Consider the following 14983-nt stretch of genomic DNA (forward strand, 5'->3'; position numbering starts at 1 on the left):
AAAAAGAATTCACATGTACATCCAGGAAGTGTCCGTAGCGGTTTACTTTTCACCAAGTCAGTGGGTGCAATAATAGCATGAGATACACAATACGCAGGTATCAAGGCTGATATTTTAACAATCAACTGCAAGATGTTCGATCAGCCTTAACAACTATTGGGATGTGCTGACATGGTAAATGCTACGAACACATCTATCAAGGCTACTCTCGTCTGGCCAGTCAGAACACGTTTAACTATGGTAAGATGGCAATGCCCTGAGCGAGCAATGACAGGCAGAATTGAGTTTTTTCATGTTTTATGCAAGTTACGTTTTTTTTTTTCTTGAATACCATTCATAAATGTCAAAATGAATTTTGTTTAGCATTTTATCTGTTTATCTCTTCAATATTTTGAAATAAATGACCGTATCGGCCGTATTGTCTTGCGTTATAGCGTTTTGTCTTTGTCACCTTTTAGTTTTGTGAATGTCAAGTCTAATTTATGCACATCTCAGCAGTACCCTGGATTCAGTCGTCATTTTTTTTAGCCACAAATACGGCTTATATGCGAGAAAATACGGTACTTGTGCCTGCCATTGCTCGCTCAGGGTGCTGCCATCTTACTTTTTACCAGTAGTTATACGTGCTTTGACTGGCCAGACGCGAGTAGATTGTTACAAGTGTTCGTAGTGTTTAGCATGTCAGCACATCCCAATAGTTAAGGCTGATCGAAGGGCTTTCTGTCAATCACTAAAATAACAGCCTTGATACCTGCGTAATGTGTATCTCATGCTATTATTGCACCCAGAGACTTGGTGAACACTACAATGTACGGACACACTTCTTGGTTGTACTGCTCGCGTGACTTCCTTTTGGATTTTGTCTCCGTGCAGGAACTCAGAAAGAAAATGCTTGTACATTTGTGATTATGAAAGAAAACTAAAATCTGCTTTGAATTTTTTTCTTTTTATTTCTTGTTCCAAAGTCTATTGCAGTAATATGAACCATTGACAGAACCGAAATATTTCAACATTACAAACAATATGGCCGCCACAACATCTTAAACTTCTGGTAAGAAAATGGTCATTTCTGTTATTAAAAAGCATCAGGTTCTCGTCAAGATAGACTTATTTATTTTGTCAAATTGAATAATTTGATATTTTGCATTTACAGTGACATGCATATTAACTTCCTTATGAGATTGACGCAAATAATGTGCAATCCAGCAGACTATCCTTTTGATTCATACAGTATCTCAGAAATACCACATGCGATGATTTTTCTTCCTTCCTTCAAAGTAACACATTTGTGCTCCCTATTCAAACCATGAAAATGGAGGTGAAAGTTGTGAATCAGGGGCGTCTCATGTGAGAGAAATTGTAAAATTCAAAGATTTTAAGGCAATTTAAAGGATATGGCTTATACGCGGAGGCGTTCATTTAATCTTTGGCATCATCTGATTATGGCCCTGTCTTCCTATCCTACTGCAGGTACTGCAGGTGTAGTAAAGCGGACAAGGAAGAAGACGAGGAGCTTTACTTTCAGTGTGAGTGTTTTTACAGTATTTGTTTGCATACCCATCATTTACCCATCATGGGTTTTCTCTTATGGATCAAGGACAACGAAAGGACAACTAAGGAAACAACTGATTGTTTTTTCTCTTTTTGTTTTTTTAAAAGAATGATATCTGTGCTGTAGGTCCTGAGCTGATACTGTTAAGATTTAGAAAATTACATACCGTGTTTTCTAGCATATTAGCCACCTCGGCGTATTAGCTGTATGTTGGAATAATGATTAATACCAGTAAATCATTATTAGTAATATTTAATTAAAATTGGAAGACATCTTTCACATATCTGGTTACAACTTGCAAGGAGTATACTCGTAACGCCGCTTCGTTCCCAAGCATTCTGACGTGTAGTATATTTTTCATCGTATTTAGTCGTGACAAAACGGAAAACATTTCAATGTAATCTGATGCAAAACAATTGCCATTATTAGATTGAAACCAAAACACCTGCGTAAGAATTTGCAGTATAAGCATAATAATTTCTTTATAAGGTAAACTGCCGGCGTCCCAGACAAAACAATTTATGAGTCCTTCGTAGATCATTGCGAATTTGCATCTGGGTGGATGGGTTGCGAGGTCTATCTCCCAGTAAACAGTCCTTGGAGGGTGAGGTGTTATGTCAACAAGCTGGAGCCAGCAGGGTGACCTCGAGTTTGCCCCAGTCTCAAATTAAAGACACTCTTATACAAAAGTAATTAAAATGCATACATCTATAATATTATCATGAATTAATTCATAGCCTTATTATTAAAAATGCTTACAAAACATATAGAAACATCCCATAATAAATCCAACATTTCCCCCCCTTTTTATTATATGTTTGTTATTCATTTTATGGCAAATCCAAGAAGAGAGGGATATCTCCGTTGGCTGCTTTAATTTTACCCGCTTAGGCTCTACTCGTTCGGCTGTTCTGAAAAACAAAAACATTATCAAATTTCGCCCAATTCATTCTCGGAATTACCATGCTCCTGGAATTCACTGCTCCCCTCAGTACGTTTCATCAGCAGAGGATATAATTCATGCAATTTAGAATTCGTAGGTGCAATCGCAGTGGTTATAAGTCGGCCTATCAAGGATCTTAAGCAGGGAATAACACAACACCCACATAATGTCAAAATCGTTGCAAAAATGGCTACGGAAAATGCAACAGATTGGGCCAAATCTTTGTATGTACGAAGGCCTTATCCCACCAATCTTTCAAGCGGATCATTCTACTCCAGGATGCTTGCGGTTTAGGGTCTGCAGGCCATCGTTGGCCCTGGTGTGGGACCCAGTGGGGGACGTGTTGTTGAGTGCAACATTTTCAAACATTGCATACGCCCCCTGCTCCTTCAAGAAGCATTTCAACCGCTGCACGATCCTGGAACGCCATCAGACTAGTGGCTGCCAGTTGTTCCTTTATCGCCACAAATCCCTGTTCAGTATAATTTCCAAGGTTTTGGACATTGTAATGCAGGTAATTTATCACATTTTTGTTTTGGGGTACTTAAAAGAAAAATAGACTCCCAACCTGCTGCGACCTGATTAGCCAACTTATACTCATCTGGTACGCCCCGGGGGATGCCAATCGCATGAATGTATGTTGGATCTCCCTCTCTCCATACCGATCGACGCCGTCGGGAGGGACCCACCATCATACTGGATTTCAGCCAATTGTATCTCCTCCACTGTAGATAGAAAAACAGACACTGGTAAAAGCAGTGACCCCAAGGCACAAAGTCCTGCCGTGTTTCAGCAGGAGTCGTATAATTTATTTCCACCCCACCACCATCATAGGTCAGAACGTGGTATCAGGGTGTAGTCGGTTTTAGGACGTCGGCACACCACGTCTCATTTAACGCCTCCAGCTTCAGACCATGCCCTGTAAGGTTTAAGCAGGTAAAATGATCAAACACAACATGTGTTGAAAAGTTAGCTGTGTCCTTTGCTCTTGGAACAGGGTATACATTATTTCATTTCTCACACTTTGGCTTACATCTTCTCCTTTACACAATCAGGGGTGATCGTTCAAAGGAACTAACAGGCAAAAGCAGAGGAGGAGGACTTTGCTTGTTCATACATAATGAATGGTGTGGTGACAGTAGGATCATTGACACTCACTGTTCCCCGGACTTAAAATACTATCGCCAAAATGGCGGCGCACACGGATGCAGCGGCTTTTTGCTCTCCAGTTTGGTGTTTTCTTTTCTCAATCCTATTGTTATTTACCAACATCTGCGAGGCAAACTTTTCCTACAGTCGCCACGACTTAATTGCTATCGGAAGGAGATGCGATATATCCGATGTCACAACGAACTACCAACGAACCTACAATATCCCCGAGGGCATCTTGAGACCTCCGGGATCTCCGTGGATAGTCAGCCCACTCAAAGCACGTCGAAGGAGGCGAAGGCGGCGGAGATAAAGGAAGCAAAAGCGCGGTTGTCGGGCGGGCCTTGCTGCTAAGCTAAGTCAACAACCACACCGAGCACCGCTTCCGAGTATCTTTTTGACCAACGCCAGATCCATCACCCACAAAATGGATGAGTTGGAACTTCGAATTGCTACCAACAGCTTTATTAAGAACTGTAACATTATCCTCATCACGGAAACGTGGCTACACCCGCAAATCCCTGACGCTGCGGTATCGCTAGCTAGCCGAACGGTTTTTCGGAACGATCGTTCTAAGGAACTAACATGCAAAAGCAGAGGAGGACTTTGCTTGTTCATACATAATGAATGGTGTGGTGACAGTAGGATCATTGACACTCACTGTTCCCCGGACTTAGAGCTATTGGCAGTACGATGTATGCCCTACTACCTACCGAGAGAGCTAACGGTCGTCATAGTAACGGCGATCTACATTCCTCCTGATGCTAACGTCAACACGGCATTAAACCTCCTGCTAATGGGTGTAAACAAACAACAGCTTGACCATCCCGATGGAGTCTGTATTGTTGCTGGTGACTTTAACAGAGCATGTTTAAAGACTGTTCTACCTAAGTTTATCCAATACGTAAAATGTCACACGAGGGGAGACAAAACTCTTGACCTAGCTGGATCGGATCACCTCTGTCTAGCCCTCACCCCAGCATACACTCCATTCCGGAGGCTAACAAGGCCACAAATAAAGACAATAAAAACTTGGCCCGAGGATGCCCTTTCTCAGCTGCAGGACTGTTTTTTCCGCACCAACTGGGAACTCTTTGAACACGACAACCTCCAGGACTATACGGACGCTGTACTTTCCTATATCAAAAACTGCATGGACAATGTCACTAGAAATAAACAAATACGGGTTTTTCCTAACCAAAAACCCTGGATGACCAAGGAGACACAGGCACTCATCAAATGCCGTAACACCGCTTTCAGATAAGGGGACAAGATGAAATATAGAGTTGCCAGAGCTGAGCTGAAAAGAGGCATTAAAAAGGCCAAGGCAGAATATACTAAGAAAATTGAGGAGCACTTCACAGGAAATAACCCAAAGAGGATGTGGCAGGGATTACGACATATTACCAACTACAATAACAATAATATGTCTGTTAACGCAGATGCCTCACCAGCGGAGGAACTGAACCGTTTCTTTGCCCGCTTTGAGACTGACAAATCAGACCCAGTCTCAACACCCCCGCCACTACCCTGTAGCAATACACTGAAGTTCCAGGAACAGGAAGTGAGACTGGAAATGCGGTCTATGAATACCAGGAAGGCTGCTGGACCTGATGGAGTACCTGGAAAGGTGCTCAAAGCCTGTGCTGACCAGCTGGCTGGAGTCTTCACAAAAATCTTCAATTGTTCCCTGCAACAATCCATCATTCCATCCTGCCTGAAATCTGCCACCATTATCCCTGTCCCCAAAAAGCCAACCATCGACAGCATGAATGATTATAGGCCTGTTGCTCTCACGCCTGTGATCATGAAGTGCTTTGAAAAGTTGATAGCCCGCCATATCAGGAATACAATCTCTCCCTCAGTTGACCCTCACCAGTTTGCTTATAGAGCTAACAGGTCCACTGAGGATGCTATCACCATTGCTCTAAATACAGCATTGAGCCACCTGGAACACCATGGGAATTACGTGAGGATGCTTTTCATTGACTATAGCTCAGCCTTCAACACCATGAAACCGGACATTCTGACTGACAAACTCTCCCACCTCGGACTAACCTCCTCCATCTGCTGTTGGATAAAGAATTTCCTAACCAACCGACCACAAACTGTTAGACTTGGTTCCCACCTTTCTTCCTCCATTACACTGAGCACTGGCTCCCCTCAAGGCTGTGTACTGAGTCCTCTTCTGTACTCCCTGTACACTTATGACTGTACACAAACCCACCAGTCCAACTACATCATCAAACTTACTGATGACACCACTGTGGTCGGACTCATCTCAGGAGGGGATGAGGCGGCCTATAGAGACGAGGTCAACAAACTGTCTTTGTGGTACTCGATGAACAACCTCACACTGAACAACACAAAAACTGAAGAAATAATCCTGGACTTCTGCAAACAGAGCACAGATCTGGCCCCACTCCTCATAAATGGAGTTCGTGTAGACAGGGTCCAGTCCTTTAAATTCCTGGGGGTCCACGTCACGGACAAGCTCTCTTGGTCCACAAACACCACGGCAGTAGTGAAGAAGGCTCAGAAACGACTCCATTTCCTGAGGGTACTCAGGAGGAACAACTTGGACACTAAGCTTCTGGTAACCTTCTATAAAGCCACTGTGGAGAGCATCCTGGCATACGGCATCACAGTGCGGCAGCAGACAAAAAGACCATGCAGAGAGTGATCAACACTGCCCAAAGGATCGTCGGCTGCTCTCTGCCCTCACTGGAAGATATTGCCAGCCCTCGTTACCTCAGCAGAGTCGGGAACATTGTTGGGGACCCGGACCACCCTGGTCACGACCTGTTCCAGCTGCTTCCCTCTGGCAGGCGCTACCGGTCTCACAGGGCACGGACAAAGAGGCTTAAGGACAGCTTCTTTCCCACAGCCATCAGGACTCTAAATTGCAGTAGCATGACACACAATCCCCTCTGTGTAACAACTTCGGGGTGAGGAAACATGAAGGACGTTGGGCGGCGATCTGCCTCCTGCTGGCTGACTGAAGGTAAGTAGGCAGACAGTGGGAGGTAAGTGATCCATTTTATTCTTTGTTGGCATCGGTTAGGCAAACCTTTTCGCAGTCGCCGGGAGTTGGTTGCGCTCGGGAGGTGATGTGATGTATCCATCACGGCAGAATGCCAGCAAGTCTGAAACTATCACTTGGTTGGGCTCTTGCCTGAGAAATGCGCACTTTGTGGAGAAGCACTTTCAATTTCGTCATACGCAGCTGGGTATGATGACAATTAGGCTTTTGTCTAGTCAATGACGATGACAAGCCTAAGTCTGATTTTATTTTTATTTTTATTTGATTTGCGCGGGTACTACTCTTAAGAGAGGTCGGGCCCCATACATGTTATACAGGTTTGATTTATAATAGCTGCATTTTCCATCAACAATAACCAATTTATTCTTACCGCCTCCCGTTTGGGAACTCCCTGTTGCGGAAATGAAGTCATCATCTCTGGTCATCTCAGATTTTAATTTTACTATGGCGGATCCGGGTGTTTCCATCTCTGACGATTTTCTTACCGTCTCCATAGACATGGTCATTGTTCTTGAGACACAAATGTGAAATTTGTAAAAAGGGTCTTCTCCACCTGCCCATGGACTTAGGAAAAACGTCAGACAAGGATCCACAAGTTAATTTGTCAGTCTGAATAATTTTTTGTAATGCCTCCACCGTATGGGTTAATTTTATCAAAAGCCTGATGGTTTTTCGCACGCGTGTGTCATCCAAGCTTGCCAATCTAGACCAGTTTCTGCAACAAGGTTTCCCCAATCTGTTTTAGGACTGTTATGTACCCCACATATTCTCTATAAAATCCATATGTATCCTTTGAAATGGATATGTAGCTTTTGTAGCTTGACATAAGGGGGAATCGCCCGTGTTTTGGCCATATATCTGCATATAGATTGAATCTATAACCTCCCCCTCTTTGAGGTATGAAATCCCCCATCCCTCAAAATGGCAGCCCTCCTAGATTAGTCTTTTGTTTTTGTTTAGTCCCCCAGGTTCCCAAATTTCCCATTGCAGAAATCAAAAAATTTCATTTGGCGAAATCCTTCTCTTTGTTTCTGTCCTACTCTGCCACTGCCGTCCTCGAAAGGCTTATCAGCGATTTCAGAAATCTTCCACCTTGATATTAGAATATTGATATACAGTGGTACCTCGAGATACGAGCTTAATCCGTTCCGGGACTGAGCTCGTATGACAAGATTCTCGTAACTCGAGGGGAAGTTTCCCATTGAAATGAATGGGAAACAAATTAATTCGTTCCAACTCTCTGAAAAAAACACCAAAAACAGGATATTGGATTGAAAAAAATATTTTATTTCTTATAATTTGCCATATATTGACAAAGTAATAAATAACGAGTGGTTTAATAGAAATAAAGTGTTTAATCTAACTAAAATTGGTCGGATTTCGCCGAGGGGAGAGGGGCACAAAAGGGGCGGGAGGCTTCGGTTTTTTTTTTCTTCCACACAACGCACTCGTAAACAGAACAAACACTCCACCCTCACGTTCGCTATCGATGGGCTGTTTGCTGTCGTACTATTCCCTTCAAAATATTCCGAAAATGATGCACACAAATGTCCTCACAATCGGAGAACGCACGACCACTTGCCAACGAGCAGCAGTCTTATCAGCAATCGCACCGCTGCTCATGGGAGCTTCGGCTGGCTAGCGGCTCCTTTTAGCTTGTAGCATCTGTGTTCGCATTCCCTCGAACGGCGCCTATGATAGAGTTGCTACCGGGGATGCTGTTGCGAGCCAGTGCCCCCGATGTTCTTATGAGCAGCCAACGAGAAGTAATATAATACTCCTCGTAGTAGATAAAAATAACAGGAAATGCAGCAGCTGAGCTGTGCACGAGTATACTTCATTACCCAGAAAGCCCTCTTTTCCCCGCGCATGCGCGTTGTGCGTTTCCTGGTCTGAATAACTCATCCGGTGCTCGTAAATATTGTTATACACGAAAGATATGCAAAAAAAAATGCCATGGCCACCTGGCTTGGTCGCATCACGAAATTTTGACCGCATCACGGGCGAATTATTCGATCGAAATTTCCCCCGTAAGACGAGCATTTTGTATGATGAGCGGTCGTATGACGAGGAACCACTGTATCTTGGTGGCTAGCCAATTAAAACACAAAAGACAGACACTCATCCACGCTCGCACTCATAATCAAGGAATTTAGAGTGCTTCCCCAATCATCCATAATTTTGGTTTGTTGGAGTAAAACTGGAGTACCCGGAGAAAACCTACGAATTCTTGAGGACACCAGGAATACTCCACACTCCGGAAGGTCTGGATCCACCCCGCATTAGTAGATCCTCGAACCGCAACGTTGATGCCTGAAGAAACTAGGTAATTAATGTATTAGATTCGCGTGCCACATATCTAAAAATAGAAATTTGTTCAATTGCCACCGCCCCTTACCCCAGTCAGTCAGCATGTGGACTGCCATGCGAGTGGCTGTGATTAACTATCTATTCGCCAATAATGCAATAACGGAAAAGTTGTGACACATTGAAACACACACACCCCCCCTTTAAGTATTTTAACCGTTTGTAAAAACTTTACCTCCATGTTCTGCATTAAGTTACACCCCCTTTCAATGCTATCGAATTTTGCCCTTTCTAGTCAACCCATCTACTTAAAGTATTACTCAAAGGTTGATATTTTATAATTTGGAAATGTTATTTTTGAAATATAGACATTATTTCATCACTTGTTTCACACCATGAAAGGCCCCACCAGAATTTGTTGTAGATATTCCCCTTTATCTAAGCTTGTTATTGCCAATCGTTATCACTGTAACATTTAGGTGTATTAACCCCATAATTGCAATGCAGTAAGTTTTGGCTAAATTCTTAATTTGTGTGCCCCTAAAGCAATAGACAGTGACGTCCCAATAGTCATCAATATGACCTATACCAGGGGTCCCCAAACTTTTTCCTGTGAGGGACACATAACTTTTCCCTTCTCTGATGGGGGGCCGGTGTCAGTTTGTAACAGAAAAAGTGTGACGATCGTAGGGGAGCTTAATTTTTTTTTATTGTTTTCCAGAAAGCCACACATAACCAAATAACCCTTTCCAGGTTCTTTACAGAAAAAAAGTCAGGAAACATATAATAACACTATTAAGGAAATAAATAATAACTAAATAACCCTCTCTGAGTTCTTCACAGAAAAAACAGGAAATAAATAACACTATTTATGAAATAAATAATAACTAAATAACTCTCTCTGGGTTCTTCATAGAAAAAAAAGCCATGGAACATTAACTTTCTGTTGTGCCATGCACAATCTTCTCTCTTTGCTCTGAAGTTTATGCACGACACCACAACCGTCATTACAGAACAACATTTTGCAGCACAGTGCTTGCTGGTGAATTTGGCAGTGGACTCGTAGCGGGGCGGTGAGACCCCTTTTTTTCCAACTCCCGGTTCATGCGTCCCATTATTAGACCGCGAGTTTCGGCCACCATGCTAGGAGCCCCGTCAGTCGTGATGCTAGCTAGCTTTGACCAGTCCAGGTCCAACTTCTCCATGGTTTGGCACACTTTGTCAAAAATATCCTCTCCCGTTGTAGTCCCTTTGAGACTTTGGAGGGCTGCCAGATCCTTGCAAATCTCAAAGTTTGCGCTAACTCCACGAATAAAAATGAGCAGTTGCGCTGTGTCTTGCACGTCCGTGCTTTCATCCAGTGCTAATGAAAAAAAGTCAAATTATTTCGTCTTCTGCTGCAGCTGGGCATATACATTACTCCCGATTTCTTCAACGCGTCTGGTCATTGTACTCACCGACAGACTTACGGCATTAAATGCATCTTTCTTCTCGGGACACACCTCCTCCGCGACAGTATCCATACATTTCTTAACAAACTCTCCGTCAGTGAAAGGCTTACCGCTGCTTGCTATCAATTTAGCAACCCAAAAGCTGGCCCGAACGGATGCCTGGTTCTGCTGAGATAGTAGTCCACTTTTTCGCTTTGAGAGTTTGTCTGCTCGTATTTGGCCTTGCAAGCTATCGTACTTGTCTTTGTGACGGGATTCATAGTGTCGGCAAAGATTGTATTCTTTGAATACCGCCACCGTCTCTTGACAAATGAGACAAACAGCCTTTTCTTTGCATTGAACAAAAAAAAATCGTTTGTCCACTCCAGGTTAAATACCCTGCATTCTGAATCAATTTTTCTCTCACCTAACTTTTTCGCCATTATTCTGTTCTCAAACAGGTTGCAGTTTTTATATGCTTGAATAGTCCGCGATGGTCCCAGGGCTCCGCCCTCACCTGCGATTGTCCAGATGTCTCGGTAACACTGCTCGTGCATGCAACGGTGGACGTGCCCGCCTGCATCAAAGGGAAACACTCTCCCCGCGCGTGTCACCAAAGAAGCAATGCGAAGCCCCGCTTCACTGGGATGATTTGTGGGCTCAGCAGGGGTGCAATGAACCAAACACAGGATTTAAACGTCCCAGTCTTCAAGGCCAAATAGGAGAAAAAAATCAGATAGTGTCTCTGGTATTGTTCAGAGGGCCGGTCCAAATGTGCCGGCGGGCTGCATCCAAAAAAAATAAAAATAAATAAAAAAAAATAAAAAACATCCGATAGCGTCTCTGGTATTGTTCAGAGGGCCGGTCCAAATGTGCCGGCGGGCCGTATCCGGCCCGCGGGCCGTAGTTTGGTGACCCCTGACCTATACCAAAGCATATTTCCCCCTTCAGGCCAAACAGGGAATGTCTTTTGTGCACTTAAAAACACTCCATGTTTCTTCTAGGGAAACTATGCCTATCCTAAACCATTTATCTTATCTACCCCAGCCAGGTTCAATTTACCTAATAATTTTGACGAATGCCATGAATTTTCTCATGCCATTTCTGCATTGTTAATTCCATGTCTGATCTCTTTAACAACCAAATAACTCTTAATACCTAAGACATAATTTGCAAATCACCCCATACTATGTTTACTTAAGATAAGAGCTATTTCCTATAGCTCTCTGTTACCACAATAAAAATCTACAATAGTTAAATTAGAGAAATCAACCTTTTATTAGGCATTTCCTAATTACAATTTTCAATGTTTAATAAAGGACCCACAAATTGTCACCAATATGCCATAATATTGTAAAAAAAATTCCATTCATTTTTCTTTAACCAGCCAATCTCCTATATTAAAGTATTTTGAACAATTCAACCATTCAAAAACAGTATTAATATCCTTTTATCCTCCAAAAACTAGTCCTCTTTAATTAAGAGCCCTTTGAAATCCACAAATTGGTCAAAAATGGCTATCTTGCTCTATTCCCAATTCCAAAGCTTTTACCAAAGCAATCTTTGCTAAACAGATTTTCTATCACCTCGAAAGACATTCCTGATTAAATCCAAAAAATAAATGCGAAGGTCATTGCGGAAACCCTGCTTCTTTTATTATGAAATGTTTAACAGAAGCACGCTCTTAGCTGCTAACTGTGACCTTCACGATTGCTGCGAAGCAGCATTCTTATCTCTGTTGACATTCCTAAGCGATCTCTTTTTCTTTTCGCGCACAATGATTCGCCTCCTGTGCACAATTACAACGCTTTTTAGAGAAGACTAAATTAATTCCTCTCCCGATATCCAACTATATCACAATATTTTGCCAAGACCCCATAACCACAATATGCTGCAAGCATAACTATATCATAGCAAAACCCATTTCTGCCCTCAAGTTTGCTTCAGCACCCCCAAGGCCAATTTTTGTAATGTCTTCACAGAAGGGGTCCAAAAAAATTTAGTCGCTCGTGCGGTCCGCGCGCATACTGAATGCCTAACCCTGACAAATCAGCCGCCCCGCGGTCCACATGTTTCTTCGCGTTCAAATCAGCAGCAAAGACAGCCGCGCTCCCCCGCAGCCGATGCATTATTTGACTAGTTTAGAGTATGACAAAAACGCAGGTTTGGCAACCCCGCTAAACATTTAATTGGTCGTTTATCAAGTTTCAGCATCACACAAAAATTCCAATCGAATTCCATTCACAAAAAAATGTGATCTCTGGTTTAACCAAATCAAATGCCAGTGTTTCCATTAAATTTAGCTCAACATCCTCATGTTCAAAATCCTCATTCAAATCATTTTGAGCAGGCATGTTATGTTTTTAGAACAAAACAGCCCATCGCCTCGCTCCTATCAACCAGCCGAGGACTGCTATTATTTACAAAACAGCACGTTTTGCCTTTCCCCGCCTCGTCATCAAAAACAATAATTTGTATCTGTGGAACAAGCCGTGTCGCTTGTATCTCCATTCATATATTATACATATATATTACTTTCCATGCATTTAGTACGTACATTATCCCGTAGTATCAATATCTTATGCATATTAAGCTAGCAAAACCATATTTATTTTATCAATAAGTTTAGATGTCAAATTCTAAAAGCGCTCTGATTTTCAACAAATTTCCAATCTTTACACGGCAGACGCATCTTTGGAGCGTCGTCAATAGCCGCTTTAATGTTTGAGCCATCCATTTTTGGAGTGGATTCGTGTGTAACCTCGTAGTACCTTTTTTTTTCTTTTTCCTCCTGTTTCTCCTTAGGCTTTAACAACTACGCACACAACCAAAACAACGTCGACCACCACATTTTATAGACCACACCCGTGTCTACTCGCCAGTGACTAGTATTCACAGGGTTTTAAAAATCGCCATCCCCAGGACGCGAGCCTTTTTTTCTCAAAAAAAGGCCATCGCGTGAGATGCCCTTCGCGCATTTGGAACCCATCAACAATATGCAGACATTTCACACGGACTCACCAGAAATGCCGATAGATGCCTGTCAAATGGATAGTCTTCAACCGACCAGAATCCAGGCGCTGCTGAGAAATAATCCAGCCTGGTAAAGGGATTTCTCGCCGTGCACAGTCACTCCAGATATTGAACCGCAGCGTCTGGATTCCTTATCGGTGTGTTGACCCCGACTCGAAGGACCAAATGTTGGAATAATGATTAATACCAGTAAATCATTATTAGTAATATTTAATTAAAATTGGAAGACTCGTACGGTGTTTGTAAGGTTTTTTGGGGGTTTGTAAGGGGAATCAATAATCATTTATAAGGGCAGTTATCGGCAGAGGTTGACAGGTATGATATTTACTCACATAGGGTACATGTAAAAGTCTAACATTTATTACAGAATGCGTGTTCTAATAACGCAACGGGTCAAAGGGGAATGGGCGTGTGCATATCATGCCCTGTTCCACTCGGCTAAATGCTCCCCTTATTATCCCCGCTTTGGGATCCACCCGGAAGAGCTGGATGAAGTGACTGGGGAGTCTGCGCTTCCCTGCTGAAGCTGCTGCCCCTGCGATCTGACCTAGGATAAACAGAAGCTGTGATAAGATGAAAAAGTCATTCTCATCAAAGTTTTGTTAGCAGGAATCAATTAAACACAATGAATTTTAATATCCAATATGTAGTTCTTGCCCGGATGGGCATGACTCCGTTTCATGAAGCGAAAGCACCAATACGGACCTCCATGAAAATGTTAAATTTTCATTTCATCGGCAAGCTTTTTTCCCTTAGTCGAGTGGTGACTGTAGAGACGCTTCTCCCTGCTGCTTTCATCTTCAATCCAGTGGTTGAGAAACTCTTCCAACATGGGCACCTCGCTTTACCTCCACGGAAGCTCAGCGTTGTCTTTTTGGCTTGTTTAAACCAATTTTCCAGCTTCCTCTACTTGCAAACCATGCTCTCATTTATGTTGAAGTGCCTTGCTGCAGCTCGATTTGCATGTTCTTTCGCGTAGCGGATAGCTGCTAGTTTAAACTGTGCCTCTTAAGTGTGTCTCTTTGTAGGTGCCATTTTCGAGGGTCAAACTGATATTCTTTTGCACAACGCATAACTGCATTATTTATAGGTACGTGCTCTATTCTTTAAAAACCCACCGCCCCCTATTACACCCGCACACTGTCGTCAATCACGTCAGCATGTTCACTAAACCAAGCTCAGCAAGAAATGCACCCAGAAAATCAAGTGGTCAGCGTCATAGTACAGCGACACCTACAGAACCTTGAATTTAGTGCATACATGTGGCACTTATTGGATGCCCCGTCCACTTAGGCGAAAATTTTAGACTTTCAATGCACCCTACAGGTGTGAAAATACAGTACTTTTTCTCAAGTTTACTTCAATCTCTTAACATTACCAACCATTCCATTGTGGGATAAGATGGAAGAGCTGTCGGTGCTTACTAGCAACGGAGTCGAGGTGCCCTACTCTGCTACTGTTGTCTTCAGCTCCAGACTACTGAGGAACACTGTTCCCTCTAAGCTGCGCGCGTGCGCAATTACGCA

General features: G+C 42.9%; 1 protein-coding gene across 10 annotated transcripts in view; it reads left to right on the forward strand.

Annotated features, from left to right (window-relative positions):
• Window positions 1–14983, forward strand: part of epha7 (eph receptor A7) — a 129903-nt gene that overhangs the window by 71779 nt on the left and 43141 nt on the right. For all 10 annotated transcript variants that reach the window (XM_077587749.1, XM_077587754.1, XM_077587751.1 and 7 more), the window contains one exon: window positions 1471–1526. In XM_077587749.1, coding sequence (XP_077443875.1) covers window positions 1471–1526 — 56 coding nt within the window. The remainder of the gene's footprint in view (window positions 1–1470; window positions 1527–14983) is intronic.

Source organism: Stigmatopora argus, chromosome 19 (genome assembly GCF_051989625.1).
Source record: "Stigmatopora argus isolate UIUO_Sarg chromosome 19, RoL_Sarg_1.0, whole genome shotgun sequence".
NCBI classification, from domain to species: Eukaryota; Metazoa; Chordata; class Actinopteri; order Syngnathiformes; family Syngnathidae; genus Stigmatopora; species Stigmatopora argus.